This window comes from Cervus canadensis, chromosome 8 (assembly GCF_019320065.1).
Source record: "Cervus canadensis isolate Bull #8, Minnesota chromosome 8, ASM1932006v1, whole genome shotgun sequence".
NCBI classification, from domain to species: domain Eukaryota; kingdom Metazoa; phylum Chordata; class Mammalia; order Artiodactyla; family Cervidae; genus Cervus; species Cervus canadensis.
This window is the reverse complement of record NC_057393.1, coordinates 27,100,070-27,116,981: the sequence shown is the minus strand read 5'-3', so window position 1 is coordinate 27,116,981 and position 16,912 is coordinate 27,100,070. Positions and strand designations below refer to the sequence as shown.

Here is a 16,912-nt window from a genome sequence, read left to right as displayed (position 1 = left end):
AATAAAGCCATTTCCTGGCTGATGGATCTAAAAGTAGATTTTATGGAAGAGGGACTTCATAACCTTTGTCCCTTTATAAGTAAATCTTTAAAGATATTTTTCAGAAGGCTTTTATGTCTATGTAACTATATTTGAATACCTGTGTCATGTTAAATAATTTTGCAAATGTGACAAGTTCTTGGAACTGATGATGTCATGAGGGTTGTATAAAGATTTACAGGATTTATGGAGGTGTTCAAATTAGAGAGTTTGGTGAAAGTCATGTTCTTGTGAGCCAGCCAGTTACTTGAGGTACCCAGAGTATGACAAAATGAAATATAATACCCTGTCAGTCTAACATGTGCCCAGTCGCTCAGTCGTGTCTGACTGTCTGTGACCCCATGGACTGTGGCCTCCAGGCTCCTCTGTCCATGGGATTTCCCAGGCAAGAATCCTGGAGTGGGCTGCCGTTTCCTCCTCCAGGGATTCTTTTGGACCCAGGTATCAAACCTGTGTCTCCTGCCTTGGCAGGCAGATTCTTTACCACTGAGCCTCATGCGAAGCCCCATACAGAGTATAGTCCAAGCTAAAATATCACTAATCCATCATTGGAAATTCATGCCAGGTTATTGAATATGTTCCACTGTATTTTAAGAGCATTAAACTAGTAGAAAGCAGCAGTAGTTGCCTTCCCTTCCTGCCCTCTTCTGAAGACACTTGAAAACTATTATCAAATTATTGATGTCTGGAATATAATTATAAATAGAAACATCATTTTGAGTTTAAACCCTAGATGAAATAGTTTAATTTATTCAAAGGGCAAACCACTTAAGTAAGCTTAATTAAAAGAATATCCTATAGGTTATGGGGCACATACCTCCGACTACAGATGAATAAAAAGGCACTTTCTAGTTTTATCTGAGAAAATAGTTTTTTAACTAAAATGTATTTTGATAAAAACACAGTAAGTAGTGAAAGAAAATTTTATTGACTCTACATACCTTAAATAACTTAATAAAATAATGGAAATGGATAGGAACATAATTTTGATGGAAAAAGTTCTTCTACCATCATAAAAAAGGAAGAAAAAATATTACTTTTAAATTGTGTACATAATAAAACAAAATTAACCAAGTTGAAGATTAAATGTAAAGCCAGGGAAATACACTTTAAAAACATTTTATGTGACTTCATAAAAATTGGTCATTTGCTGTCACATGTAAATTCTAGTAAATTCAGAAAGAAATTTCATAAAAACAATCTGCACAGATCATAATGAAATAAAATTAAACAAAAATGCATAATTGAAAAGTACGGAGCTATTTTAAAATTGTGGTCAATTTTCTTACAAAGATATGTATATAAGGCATAAAACAGACAGTATAATATGTTTTCATTTGTGTTAAAGAAACCTACATTCTTCCTTTACACACACATAATAATCATTGCCTCTGAGGAGGAGGTTTGGAGGACTAGGAATAGGGTGGAAGGGAAACTTGCTTCTCTTTTTGAATTTCCTTGTGTATGTACTACCTATTTGAATATGTAAAAATTGTGAATTAATGGCAAACTAAAAACCCTAAGTAGCAACTGAATTAGGGAGAAAATATATAGACTTCATAAAATACATAAAATATCATAAGACTATTAAATAATACTGTATACATAATATGTCAAAATTTTAAATTTTATTTCTCTAAGTATTTGCATAAGAAAAAAGATACCTATGATTTTCTGTAATAGAAAAAGAGCAAAGCAACAAACTCAAAAGAACAAATTATAGATTATCATGAAAATAACTTTTAAAATGAAAAAACTTTATATATCATAAACAAAATCAAGATTGGTTCTTCTAAAAGATGAACAAACTCAGTATTCTTATGCCATAATTGATGTGATAAGAGAAAAAGCAAAACTAGAAGTTCTCCCTTGCCCCCCCCCCGAAAAGCAGCTAGAATCAAAAGAATCGCTTGGGGGAAAAGTTGAGACTTAAAGAACTCAATTTCTATATTACACAAATAGAAAAAAATGATTTGACAGTCAGATGCATTCTTTAGGACATGGCCTTATCTAATTAAGTCTGGTACTATTGTGGGCCAGTCTCACTTATCCTCATTGATGGAGAATTCCTAAATAAAAAGATAGTAGTTAGAAACCAACAGTAGACCCAAAGAGTTATTCAGTGTGACTGAATTAGGATTATTTTAGAAACACAGGGCCAGTTTAATAGAAGGACAACAAAACTAAAATATGCCATGTTAGTTAAGAAAGCAGTAAAAGAAAAAATCCTTATACTATCGATAGTTATCAAAAAGGCAACTGACAGAGGTAAACATCCATTCTTGATTTTAGAAAACAAACCCCTCCCCTCCCCCAAAAAAATCTCTGTAAAAATCCATGATGAACAGTGAACAAAAAAGACAATACTTAATATCATTTCGCCTGTTATTTGGGAAAGGAATTTTAAGCCTTCAATATCAAACCTTCTCATGGAGTTTTGAGTTGCAGGATCTTATGTGTGTCTCAGTGGATAATGTTTCCTCACTCTTGACTCATGTACTGATAACACAGTCACGTTCAAGAAAAAAATTAGCTACCTAGCGTCAACCCTACTTTTTAAAAAAAAGTATGTATAAATACTGGGTTGGCTAAAGAGTTCATTTGAGTTTTTCTATAACACGTTACAGGAAAACCTCAACAAACTCTTTGGCCAACCCAATATAAAACCAATATAAGCTCCTTTTGAACCCTTTGAGCTGAGAACTCTTGTATAGAACAATAAAGAGAACAAGTTTGTAATTAGCACTTTAAATGCGTAAGTGGTGGTGTTTGGCTGACAGGAAAGTGCCAGTGGTCCCAGACTGTTGCTCTTGCATCCAGCACACTCAGCTCCCCTGTGCCTGGCGAGGACGGCACCCTCCCGCCCTGTGCTCGGCTTGAGCTGCTTAGTATGTTTGTACAGTATGTTGTGCTGTTAGTTGGCCTCTGCTGGGTGTGACCGGATTAGTTCTATGTTTAGTCCTCCTCTGCTGCTTTCTCTTTGGCTCAGTGTTTCTCACACTTCAGTGTGCTTGGGAATCTCTTGGGGGATTCATTACATCTCGGGTGGAGTCTTAACAAGCTCCCATTTGGATGAGAAGAAGGCTTAGCCGCAGTGATTCATGTAGTAAGAACAGCTTCCTAACAGAGAAGTTGAGCAGTAAAGGCAAGTGCTGGCACTGACATCTGGTGGTAGCATTTGGTCAGATGATGGTCAACCAGATAGCCTGAAATATGTGTACATTAATTTTTGACCATCAAAAAAAGTTTTTTTCAATTTAAGCATTCATGAACTTGCTGAGTCCCAGGACTACATCTGTGGACTCCAGATTGAAAAATATTGCTTTACAATGGATGGGTGGTGTTCCTCTTCCTATTGGGTAGGGCTGGTGAACACAGCCTGGCATTTGTGCTCCTGGCATTTAATGGTATCTCCCTGTAGGTGTCAAAGCCTACTTTGTGATGATGATTTGAAGAACAGAAAATAAAAAGAGAACTCAATTCCAGAGTGAGCAGGAGACCAAGTAACTGCTCTGCATATGGGATCTGAGGGTCTTCAGCCACAAGCCCATGGCCTCTACCGATCGCTTGACCTCGTTTGTGCCAGTGAGGACAGCTGAGGCTTCTCCCTTGAGGCCAGGTCCACATGACTGCTGAGCACTTTGTGGATGCTTGGAAACTTTGAAAGGAGTTACACCTTTTTCCAAGGAAAGGTGGGATCCTATGGGAGCCACTTTACTCGAGGAACCAGCTTTGCTTGGGACAGTGAAGCCTTCTTCCTGTTTGTCAGTTTACCCATGTGATGCCCCTTCTTCCTTTGGGAGTCTGTCCTTCCCTGTCCCAATTTTTTTTTTTTTTTTTGGTAACAGGCTAGAGCAAAGCCATGAATGTTTCAAAAGTAAAATTGATACGTAGCCCCTTCCCTATATAGAAAGTCATTATCTGAGAAGTTCCCTGATTGAGTTTTGAGCCCAGCAAGATATTTATTTCCTCAAAGGGCAGCCCTGTTTTGTGTACTGGTTGGTTTACTTGAAAATGTTCACTTTTCTGAGTCATCGACACACACAGATGAATAAAAATGTGTTCACTGGATGTTTTTAAAACTTGCCAGTCAGGAAAGTCTCACTCTAGAGAAGGAGGGCTGAGTGGTTTTGGGGGGTTGTGGAATCACAGAATGTTAGAACTGAAAGAACCATAGGGTTTGTCTTCTCTGCTGCAGTTTTATAAATGAAGCAAGGTTAGCCTAGGGCAGCAGTTCCTAAATGCTGATACTTAACAAAGTTTTCTCCAGTTTGAGGCAAAATGAGGGGAAAAAAGGACAGTGGCAATGAGTTCTTCATGAAGCTGTGTATATTCAGTTTGTTTCCCTGGTGGCTCAGTTGGTAAAAATATCTGCCTGCAATTCGGGAGACCTGGGTTTGATCCCTGGGTTGGGAAGATCCCTTGGAGGAGGACATGGCAACCCACTCCAGTATTCTTGCCTGGCGAATCCCCATGAACCGAGGAGCCTAGTGGGCTACCATCCGTGGGGTCACAGAGTTGGACACGACTGAGCAACTAAGCACACATTCTGAAATTATGTATTTTCTATATTGGGGATTAAAATATCTGGGCTTCTGTGAAATCATGGTCTTACCCAGATAGCTGTGTGTTTAAAAAAAAAATCTCTTATGAAATAAAAATGTGGCAACCCTCTCTTTGTTCCTGAGGAGGAAGATGGATTTTCCTAGTTTTGGGGATCCAAGCTGGGAACCACTGAGCTAGCATACCTGCCTTTAATCTGATGGATCTAGACTCGGCAGATGCCACAAGGAAGATAGCTGATCCTCCTCCGCCTGTCAGCCTACCTTGGGGAGAAGGGAAAGATCAGCCGAGGGGACTGAGAATCTTTGAGCAGCTATCCTGGTCTAACTGACAGCTTTTGGGGACTCTCTCTAGAGGCCAGAATGCCCAGAGGTTCCAGAGCTGATACCCATTTGCAGGGACACAGAACACAGAAGGCCTTGTCACTTGTTCTTTAAAAAAAAAAAAAAGATTAAAAGATCCAGATCAACAGGCGGTTCATAAAGATGGACATCATTATGAGTCTTTACGGCATTTGATCCTGCCTCCTGATTTTCTGCGTAGAAATGCAGGTTACGAGATGGTCTTGCAGCCCCTTTTGAGTTTACAATCACCAAGGCAGACATTTTCAAATAGTATTTATGTGCATCCTAGCTCCCTGATACAAAATCAAGGACTAGTCCATGACGAAATGGATAAATAACTAAAGGTGTCCACCAATGGACACTTACCATCTGTTGCTTACCACCTCTGAGCATTGTCCTTCCCTACCTCTCCTAGGGACCCTGCCTCCCATTCTTTCCCACCAGCGTCTTGGCTTTTGCTCCCTGAGTTCCCATCTCTCTTCCCTCCACTAACTGTCCTCCCTTTCTGCCTGGAAATGGCAACAACCCACTCTAGTATTCTTGCCCGGGAAATCCCATGGACAGAGGAGCCTAGCGGGCTATGGTCCATCGTGTTATGGAGTCAGACATAACTCAGCAACTAAACAACGCCGACAGAACAGCCCTCGTGAGCCCCACGACGCCCTCCTCAGCCTGCTGCTGTCTCCCCGCTGTGGCCCTGCCTCCCGTGCTTTGTCCTGCCTTTCCATCCATTGTCTGGTTGCTTCCAGAAAAGACCCCCTCAGGCCGCAGTGCCGCCCTGGTGACTGAGACCGTCCTTCACTGAGGTTCTCCCCTCCTCTCTGCGGTGATGCGGCCGTCTGGTCCTACCTGTGTCTGGTTTCTCTTTTTCCTCCTGCTCTCAGTCACCGTCTGCAGTTGCTCCTTTTCTCTTTCCACCCACTTTTCTCTCTCACATCACCATCTCCAGTTCTGACCTTTTCCCTGACCTTTGTTCTTCCATTTCAGCCTTTTTGATGGGCTCTTCGAGAGGTCTTGTTTTCTTGAAGGGCATTCGTCCTCTCTTCCCAGCTCCCATCACTGCCTTTCCTAGTGTTTCCACCTCCACGCATGGAGTCCCCATTCTTCAAGTCACTCAGAGCAAACTTTGCTTGAGATTTTTGACACCCCGCTTTCTCTGCTTATGCTTTTCTCACTTACGGTTTCACTAAATTACGTTGATTCTTTATCCATGGCTCCTCTTATGATGATCTTTTTCCAGTCCTGTGGTTACTGCCTTTGTGTACGTCTAGACTTGATCTTCCTGAAACCTGCTCTAGAACCTGACTGTGCTAGCCCATTCTTCAAGGAGCTCCACAGTCCGACCTGCTCACCAAACTCTCTTTTCAAACCCGTCTCCCCTTCTTCCCTGGTAAACCCACTGAGCCTGCTGTTGCCAACCTCTGACCTTGTCACCATTCCCCTCTCTTGGCTCAAATCCTCCTCCTTAGATTTTCCTTCCTGTGTAAAATTTGTCTTTATACGAGAACGGGAAGTAATTTTTTTTCTCTCTCATTGAACTCCTTATATTCTTCTTGTCTTTTTCCTCATGTGGAGTTTTTGCTCACTGCCTTGTATCATGGCGTTCCGGTGCTCTCCCCTTACCCTGAACTGTGTGCTCTTGGAGCACAAAGGCTGTCTTCTCACAAGGCTGCACAGCCTAGCCTATAGGACCCTGTGTGGTCAGGGTTTTAGCACCTTTTGCTTTGCAGGTTGATTTTGTATTATAGCAAGAGAATTGGTTGGAGATTGATAAAACTAGTATTTTCCATCGAGTGAAGGAAAACCTAAAAGAGAGACAACAGATGGTTTTCTGAGGAAGGGATTCGAGAAAAGACTTCCATAAATGGGAATTTAGTGTAGAATAAAAGGGAGTGATCACAGTGATAAGAGTTTGCATTCGTGGGTGACAGTGTAGCATACTGATTAAGAGCTTGTTCTTGGGTCACGTCATCTTTCTGAGTCCCATTCTCCTGATTTATATGAGGGTGATAATTGTGTCTGCTTCATAGAATTGTGAGCATTAAGTGAATTAATAAAGCAGTGTGAATTGTTGGCACAGTTCCTCTTCAATAAATGGTAGCTTAAGTTTTGTTTACCCGTGGTAAAGAATGCACCATAAAGGTACACTCTTATCAGAGAGGCAAGAATTACAGGTAAGATGAGCAAGAACTTTCCTGACCCTTGGCTTAGAAATCTAGAATACAACTTGCTTATGAGGATTTTCCAGTAGCCCAGAAAAATGCATGTTGATATCACCTACCATGAAAAATTATGGTGAACCCTAAGGCTGGCGGAGTGAATAAAGCACAGCCTGTCCCAGAAGAAATGGTGAGAGTGAAGAAGTTGTGGTCAAGTTAGAGGAAGGAAAGAGAAGGGAGAACCTTAGAAGAGGTCTTGTCCTAACGGAAGGACATTTCTTAAGGTACTTTTCCAAGACAAGAGAAGTACCACAGTGTCACGGTGCCTCTTGGGTGTCTGGATGACCAGGGATTGGCCTGTGCGGTGTTTGCTCAATTGGTCACGACTATGATAGGGAGAGAAGAGTGAGTTCTGCCCTTAGGAGCTGGTTTAGTCCTCCCTGTTTCATGGTCACAAACCATGTTGGCCCTTGACCCTGACTCTGCTCCGACTCGGGCTCCCATGGGACTGCCTGGGTGACGGTCACAGAGCACTTTCTCAGTGTTTGTCCCATGAATGGGGCAAGAGCCTCATCCTTCTATCCTTGGGAGGGCTCTTGAATCCATGAACTGGGGTGCTGGGGACTACTAAGTGAACTCATGGAAATTAAACATCACACTACCATCGCCAGTGCATCTCCAGCTAAGTCCAGTTTAGACCAAAATCTGAGGAAGGACTAAGTCTTGCATAGGATTTACAAAGGTTCATGTAAGTAGGCTGAAAATGCCCCCTTTTTCCTTTTCACAGGGGAAAGTGGAAGTAGAAGCTGGAAAAGAAGGTATGAAGTTTGAAGCCAGTGCTTTTTCATACTATGGTGTGATGGCCCTTACAGCCTCCCCAGGTGAGTGTCCTTGTCAGCCTCAGGGCAGGGCTAGGTGTCAGTAAATAATGCCCTGTCCTGTCACTTTTATCTCTGTACCTACTGGCTAAACACAACACTTGTTTCTTTACTTTATGAACTTTTTATTGAAGTGGCATACAAAAAAACACTGCTCACCTTGTACATATATACCTCTGAGCATTTTCACAAACTCAGCTCTCCTGTGTAGACCAACTCCCAGATCAGGAGACAGAAAGGGCATCACCAACCCTCAGAAGAAATTGCAGCCCGCACCCCACCCCGCCCTCCCCTTTAGTCACTGTCTCCCCAAAGTAACCACTGTCTTGACTTCTGAGCCTTGACGAGTTTTGCCTCTTTTTGAACTTCAGGTTGGTGGAATTATTACACTGACTTCTCCCACCCAGTGTTGTCCTGGTCACCTTCATCTGTACTTCTGTGCAAGCTTACACACTTTCTTCTCGTTTCTGTATAGTGTTCCATAGTGTGAATATACACCAGTGCGTTTGTCCTTTTCGGTGCTGGTGGACACAGGGGTAGCTTCATGTTGGAGGTAACTGTGAATTGTGTGGCAGCAGCACTGCACACGTCCCTTGGTGAAGACACTTCTGTCAGGTCTATATGTAAGAGTGGAATGTTGGGGCCCGTGTTAATAGCTATTGCCCCACAGTTTCCTGGAGTGGCTGAGGAGTTCCCACATGCCTGCCCCTGCTAATGAGGGTTCCAGTTGCTTTACGTCCACATGTCCGCCACTGGATACTCTTGAATCTTTTAGGTGTTAACTATTCTGGACTTTTAAAATTTTCATTTTTCTGAGGATAATTGAGGTTGTCGATATATATCTATTGCCCGTAGCCAGTTCTTCTTAAATAGAGAGCTGGCCAGTTAAGTCGGCCAAGTAAGGGTGGGTGTACCCTCAGGGTATCTATCCAGTGCTCTGACACACGATGCCAGAAAGCGGGGTCTGTGCTAGCGGGAATGTGGCTGCAGAGACTTGGCTCGCCTCTGGAATGGGATTTGAACGGTCTCTCTGTAGCTTCCTTTGCTTTAACTGGGCAGGCAGGTGGGCTTTCCTGGTAGCTCAGCTAGTAAAGAATCCACCTGCAGTGCAGGAGACCCCAGTTCGATTCCTGGGTCGGGAAGATCCCCTGGAGAAGGGAGAGGCTCCCCACTCCAGTATTCTTGCCTGGAGAATCCCCATGGACAGAGGAGTCTGTCAGGCTCCAGTCCATGGGGTCAAAGAGAGTTGAACAGGAGTCAGCACAGCGGGGCAGGCAGGTAAACAGGGCCTGGAGTGCCACCTTGTGGTCAGGCTGCCTAATGACATGCTGTGTGCTAGGAAATACCTAACTTAAAAGCTCAAGCTTAAAAGTCACCCATGAAGAGTGCTGTCACTTCTGAAAACCAGTCTCGAAAGGGGAGGGGACATCTCCAGACAAGTCTGTGTTGTGACCTTGGTCCTCATTTACTGCACCACGCAGTGTCTCAGGCACCCAGAGATGTTACGGTTAGAAAGTAAGAGAAAGGGCAAGAATTCTGAGGTTCTAAGCCTCCCCTGCCCCCATCTTCTCACTGCCCTGGTGCAGGTTATTGAGTTCCATGGGCCAGCATCTCCATTGTCAAGTGCCGACTGACACCCAGTGTGAGCACAAGCCTGTCGAATCCCACGTAATTAGTAGGTGTCTGCTGTGAACCTGAAGGTGATCTGTTTTCACTGCTAGTGAGAGGGCAGGGACCTTCTTTTTTTTTTTTTTTTTTTTAATTAATTATTTATTTATTTAAAAATCATAAACTGCATGTATTTAATTAAAATCATACATATATCATGTATTTACTGTTCATCAACTTAGTTTAACATTATTATTTTTTATTTATTTTTTAAAAATTATTTATTTATTTTACTTTACAACATTGTCTTGGTTTTGCCATACATTGACTTGAATCCGCCATGGGTGTACATGTGTTCCCCATCCTGAACCCCGCTCCCAACTCCCTCCTCATCCCATCCCTCTGGGTCATCCCAGTGCACCAGCCCCAAGCATCCTGTATCATGCATCGAACCTGGACTGGTGATGCATTTCACATATGATAATTTACATGTTTCAATGCCATTCTCCCAAATCATCCCACCCTCGCCCTCTCTCGCAGAGTCCAAAAGACTATTTTACACATCTGTGTCTCACTTGCTGTCTCGCATAGAGGGTTATCGTTACCATCTTTCTAAATTCCATATATATGCGTTAGTATACTGTATTGGTGTTTTTCTTTCTGACTTACTTCACTCTGTATAATAGGCTCTAGTTTCATCCACCTCATTAAAACTGATTCAAATGTATTCTTTTTAATGGCTGAGTAATATTCCATTGTGTATATGTACCACAGCTTCCTTATCCATTCGTCTGCTGATGGGCATCTAGGTTGCTTCCAAAGGGACATTCTTATCTAGGTCAAGAAGACCTGGGTGACAGCCTGAGTTCCATCATTTATGGGTCTCCCAACTGAGAAAGGCCCTTGGCTTCCTCACTATTAAAAGGATATGAGCTAGTACAGCCGCTATGGAGAACTGTGAAGATTCCTTAAAAACCTGGAAATAGAACTGCCATAGGACCCGGCAATCCCACTGCTGGGCATACAGACCGAGGAAACCAGATCTGAAAGAGACACGTGCACCCCAGTCAGTGTTCATCGCAGCACTGTTTATAATAGCCAGGACATGGAAGCAACCTAGATGCCCATCAGCAGACGAATGGATAAGGAAGCTATGGTACATATACACAATGGAATATTACTCAGCCATTAAAAAGAATTCATTTGAATCAGTTCTAATGAGATGGATGAAACTGGAGCCCATTATACAGAGTAAAGTAAGCCAGAAAGATAAAGACCAATACAGTATACTAACACATATATATGGAATTTAGAAAGATGGTAACGATAACCCTATATGCAAAACAGAAAAAGAGACACAGATGTACAGAACAGACTTTTGGACTCTGTGGGAGAAGGCGAGGGTGGGATGTTTCGAGAGAACAGCATTGAAACATGTATATTATCTACAGTGAAACAGATCACCAGCCCAGGTTGGATGCATGAGACAAGTGCTTGGGCCTGGTGCACCGGGAAGACCCAGAGGGATCGGGTGGAGAGGGAGGTGGGAGGGGGGATCGGGATGGGGAATACATGTAAATCCATGGCTGATTCATGTCAATGTATGACAAAACCCACTACAATATTGTAAAGTAATTAGCCTCCAACTAATAAAAATAAATGGAAAAAAAAAAAAGGATATGAGATCATCTCCTGTGATTGTTAGAATCTGATGATACTCACACAAGGGCTTTGTAACCTTTAAGGCACAAGAAGAAATGTTTATATTAACACAAGTAGGTGTTAAGGTTGCAACTCTTGCTTGGCAACCGTCCTCATGTTAGCCCCAGGTTAGCAGAATCAGTGTGTAAGATGGCTTTGAAAAGAAAGCTAGTCCTCTATGTAAAAATGTAAGTTGTGCATTTTTATTGGTCACTAGTTCTTGAAACCTAAATATTAGCCCAGTTTATACTGAACTATGGATTCATATAGGGGTGAATCACATTCAGAAAAGGAAGAGCAGGCCTTCCATACAGAAAGCATGTGGGGCTGCAATAGCCTTATCTAGTATGCAAATACCCAGAAGGAAGAAAATTTCATTAATAGCATCCTGCTTACTACAAAAGCCCAGCATTTTGCTTGACTTTATAATTAGGATTCAGGGTTTTGTATATCCATTGAGAGATGCATTAGTATTGTAATCTCAAGATAATGTTTCTATTTGTTATTGTTGATTGCCTAGAAAACCCTGTGATAATCAGTTATCAAGTCCTGCCCAGTTATTTGTCAAATTATATCTCAATTAAAAAAAAAAAAAAAAAAACCTGCCCAGAAAATATGGCCCCTGCCTGGTAGGGCGAATTGTTTGACTTTGGTCTGCCACGCCCAGGAAATCTGCATATGATGTTCTTTATTTATTGGGTTGCCCAAAAAGTTTGTTTGGGTAAGCGCTTATGGGAAACGAATGAACAAACTTTTGGCCAACCCAGTACCTTCCTCTGATACTTTGAATTGCTTTGGAATACTTGGCAGTTTCAAACAATCCAGTCAAAGTTACAATCAGACTAATTAAGAGTGTAAATGAATTGAATAACTAATTGCTTGGCAGAGACGGGGATGCTGTAGGCTGTGCAGCGAATGAACATCGGGTGTTTTGGCAAAAGCGTCTTGGGTCATGCTCCTGGGGCAGATGACGGGTCAAGCTCCCAGTCTATGTGGCTAGCTGTGATTGAAGTCCTTAAGAGCACGTTTTGAGCTATAACCTGCAATTGGGTATTAATGGCTTAAGAGGTTTCTAGGTTAGTAAAGAAGCATGAGAGTGGAATTTCTCCCAATTTCAGCCTCCCTATACTCCTCTTCCTGGAAAGCAGTGTGTGTTCTCTTGGTTTATATAATATCATATAGGCTTCTGCATATCTGGGACCGAACACTCATATGGGTAGAACAGGTATCCACTCCTGTCCCCTGATTACAGAGAGCTCCTGTCTTGCCTTTTGAAACGGTCTCACCCTGTTTTTCTCCATTTTTCAGTTCCTTTGTCCCTGTCTCGTACCTTTGTTGTCAGCAGAACAGAGTTGTTAGCAGCAGGTTCTCCAGGTAATTCTGCATGTTTCCTTTTCATAATTCTTCTGATTGCCTCCCTTGACCCCACCAAAGCCCGGCTGGCCAGGTCTGCTCCTTCTGTTCGGTTAAGGCCATTTTCAGTTTTTCTTTGAGCTCTTAAAGTCCATGGTTCTATGACCTAAGAGTGAGCTACCCAGGAAAGCGTTAGCCCTCAACAGACGGCAGAGAGGGTTTGGGAGCTGGGAAGGGAATCTTGAAACATGAACAGCGACGACACTGGGGAAAGGAGAGTGGTTCTAACGTGAGTCACCAGCATTCTCTGTAAGTCCCACCCACACCGCTGACCTTGGATTTTCGTTGCTGCCCTTTGGTTCTTTTGGTGACCTCAGCAGAGTCATGGTGGGTGGAACTGCAGAGGCCCCAAACCTGAGGATTCTTCTGCACAACACATTCAGCCAAAAGGCTGGAGGACTGTGAACTTTCCTTGGTTCTCCATCCTCGGAGGCCCTAGCATTCCTGTTTCTGTGGTCCTTTTTTCGGATGTCCACGTGAACGAGGTGCACGTATTTCCACCCTCCGTCAGGCAGGTGGCCCCACTTCTCCTGTCTCGCTTTCTTCCTTTTGAAATTAGTACAGTGCACATTCTTAGCAAGATACTGGTTCTTGCCCCGCAGGAGAATGTGGTCATGCCTTCCTAATATGCCCAGCTGCTAAAGAGAACGGCAAAGCTTTAATCTCTCTTTAATTAAAATTGCTGGGCTTTCCTTACTTGGTAGTCCAGTTTTTCTGTATTTTGTTCAATACAGCTTATATTTTAAAATCTGACTGAAATTTGTATCTCCTCATCCAGTTTCAGCAAAAGTCTAAAATGCCAATACTTGGTAAAGGAGGCAATATTTACTTGTCTTAGAAGAAACATAATATTTTTCAGGTCTTTGTTGTTAAGAGTTGAGGGTGTTTGGCCGTAAGATACTACTTATCAGGCTGCTTGACTCCAACTAGCTGACAGAATATACGTATGTACATATGTCTACACATACATGTGTATACATAAACATGTATTTATTTATATGTGTGTTGGTATTTTTTTCTCCCCTTTTTATTTGCTGGCATCTGCTACTGATTTAAAATGTCCTAGTTACTGAAGTAAAGTGACTTTTGGATGACGCTCCTGGAAATGTCGTTTGTGTTTCACTTTTTCTTAGAACTTAGCGATTTCATAGTTCAGCCTGTTCTATCTGATCTAGTCATAAGAAAATCCATTTTGAGGGTCCAGGCCTTCGGGCTGCTGGCATTACAATAAGATACCTGATGAATGGGGGTTGAACTACACCAGTGATTTGCAGCCAGTTCCACACAGGGCCTTGGTGGCTCTAAGGGAGGAGGCTGGGATCTTTCTTTATTGTGTCTTTCTAGCTTACTAGCTAATGAAAGGATTCCTGGGTAGGATGAATAAAATAAGCCAAGACAAAAAAAAAAAAAAACAGAAAATTCTGAGAAGGCGTAAGAGCAATTAAAATTGATTTTTTTTCATAATTATCATCATAAAACCTTGGCACATAAATTTGGCAATAAAACCTGCACTGGGGGGTGGCAGCTTGAAGTCTTTGTTATCTTTGGGTGTGAAGACTTGCACATTTCACCACATGCTGATAAAAGGTGAGTGTGCCGGTTTCTACTGAGTTGCAGAAAAGGTCCTGGAAAACAGTCTGTTGCTCTGGACTGGCTGTGATGCTAGGCAGTGGTTCTCTGGCAAAGGGGAGGGTTTATCTCTCAAAAAACAGAGGTCGGTGGGCTGAGAGGAAGCTAACTTGGAGTCTAGATACCTTGGGAGACCAGAGAAATTACCCTGTAATCCTCCTCAGGAGAAAAGTAACAGGAGATTGAGAAGCAGAAAGCCTCATGACAGCGATCAGGCAATGCACAGGGTCTGATCAATAAGAAAAGTGCTCTTAAAATGTTTTCATTTATTTAAATTTATTTTTTGGCTGTGCCTCACGGCTTGCGGGATCTTAGTTCCCTGAACCTGGGGCCCCAGCAGTGAAAGCGCTGAGTCCTAATCACTGGACAGCCAGAAGATTCCCAAATGTCTTGTTTTCATAACATTAAATTGAAACTCAAAGAAGTAAACACCATTTCAGAAGTATCTGTAGATTTGGGGCTAAAGCCTGGGGATAGAGTGGGATCCCTTGTTTCACGGATAGTTGTATCTGTCAGCCTGTGCAAAGTTACCGGGAGTGCAGAGAAGCTTGATCCTGAGGGTAGGAGAGTGGTGGAGAGGTCCGGGGTGGTGCTTCAGGGAAAGACTATAATAATGTTAATGAGGCTCATTCATGGTGTCAGACACCATGCTAAGTGCCTTACCTTATCTAGTGTTGACTCATCCTCAGACCTTACAAGCCCGGGTGCTGTTACTATTTGCTTTTTATAGATCGGGAATCTGAGGCTTAGCAAAGTTGGGCCATCTGATCAAAGTTAGGTCACCTGCTAAATAGAAGATATCTGATAAATTATTAATTTGCCTTGTTCTCTTAAGTGGAAGCAACAAGAGGAAGTGCTGTTGAGTTTAATTTTGACCAACAATGGAAAATTGGCTCCTGACATGAAAACTATAGAGAAAGTTGTGACATGAAAATTTTAGGAGACGGTGAACCCGTCATATGAGCTTCCTTGAGTTCTTGCCATGTTTTGTTCTGCTTGTCATATTTAAACAGGGACTTTTGCTCAACGGTCTCTCAGATCGTGGTCCGGATGGGCTAAGGAAAGATAAAATGCGAGGTGAATGGTTGAATTATTTGGCCCAGTGAAGAAGAGACTTCAGAGAACTATCTTCAGACTCCTCAGGGCTGTTCCAAGTAGCAGAGGAGTGGAAGTTACTCGATAGAGCTCGGTAGAGTGGAGAGGCTGTCATTGAAGTTGAGGAAGCAGATTTTGATGGCTCTGATGACAGACTTTGCAGTCGTTGAAGGGTGGGACCAGCCGAGAGCGAGTCAGAACCACATTGGAAAGAGGAGCCAGCCATCAGATGGGATAGTAGGGCCCCTTCTATCCTGTGACATTGTGCAATTCAGTGTGGGCACTCGGTTGATACTTGTGCAATAGGTTTGACTAGGAAAGCAAAAATGGAAGAAGCCTTGGTGAGGGGAGGTGGGTTTTATCTTTAATGAAATGTGTTAGAAGCTATGGTGAATATGCCTTTAAAAGCAGCAACATTTAGACTCACCTGGATTTCCTTTCACTTTGTTTTAATGAAAGAGTTCATTGAAGACGGCCCCAGCACCTAAGCTAACCTAATCAAACCTTCTAAAGGGGTTTGGTGTCTCCCAGGGTGCTTAAAATCCTGAGATGTCCTCAGGCTGCCTTTCAGGGATTTTACTGGGGTCAGAGGCAAAGATAACAGGTTTATCTGGGAAGCATGGACAGACAGACCTGTTTTGATCCTTTAAAAACATGTACTGACTTAGGAACATTCTCAAGCGTTTTTGTTCCTGGCAAACTGATGCTTTGCTGCCTTCTGGCAGCCCAGGCCTCTATCAAGTAGCTTCTGTGTCTGGGGCCCCACCTCCCCTGACATAGCGTGCAGCCACGGGTCTTTGCTTATTGGAGACTCGGTGTGTTCGTGTGGATGGGGCTGGGAATCTGTTGCAGGAGAAGCTGTGAGCACGCTGTCAGAGACCCTGAAGTTGAACTTGTTTATTACTTTACTTGGAAAATAAAGAGCTGACTTTGAGTGACATCTGACTTCACTTAAAAGGCGGCTGGGTTTTTTTTTCCTCCTTTTCCAGGTGAAAACAAGTCACCTCCTCGCCCGTGTGGCTTGAATCACTCAGACTCTCTCAGCCGCAGCGACCGAATTGATGCGGTAACGCCGACGCTGGGGAGCAGCAACAATCAGCTCAACTCTGCATTCCTCCAGGTCTACATCCCTGACTACTCAGTGCGAGCCCTCTCCGATCTCCAGTTTGTTAAGGTGAGAGGGAAGGGTGGCCCGGCTGGGCCTGGCAGGGGAAGGTCAGCTTCCCTCGTGAGCAGGTGGCTCCCCAACCCCTGCATGGAGCCTTCCTTGGTGGTTTTGCGGGGGCCCTGCCTCCACCGGGGAAGACATTGATCTCCCTGACTCTGTCCAGTGAGCTGCCAAATCAGATGTAGCTTTTTCGGGCAATGAGAGCTGGAGATGGTTAAAAAAAAAAAAGAGGAAACCTTTTCAGCCAGTCTTCACGGACTTCTGAGAAACTTGGAGGATTTGCTAGGGAGAACCCTCAGCTTACCTCCTCCCCCG

General features: G+C 43.1%; 1 protein-coding gene across 2 annotated transcripts in view; it reads left to right on the top strand.

Moving 5' to 3' along the window:
• Nucleotides 1–16,912, top strand: part of CNNM2 (cyclin and CBS domain divalent metal cation transport mediator 2) — a 163,979-nt gene that overhangs the window by 140,304 nt on the left and 6,763 nt on the right. Inside the window, exons 5-7 of one of the 2 annotated variants that reach the window (XM_043475533.1) lie at nt 7,893–7,986; nt 12,601–12,666; nt 16,419–16,603. In XM_043475533.1, the coding sequence (XP_043331468.1) occupies nt 7,893–7,986; nt 12,601–12,666; nt 16,419–16,603 (345 nt within the window). The remainder of the gene's footprint in view (nt 1–7,892; nt 7,987–12,600; nt 12,667–16,418; nt 16,604–16,912) is intronic. The other variant, XM_043475534.1, reaches the window with a different exon arrangement.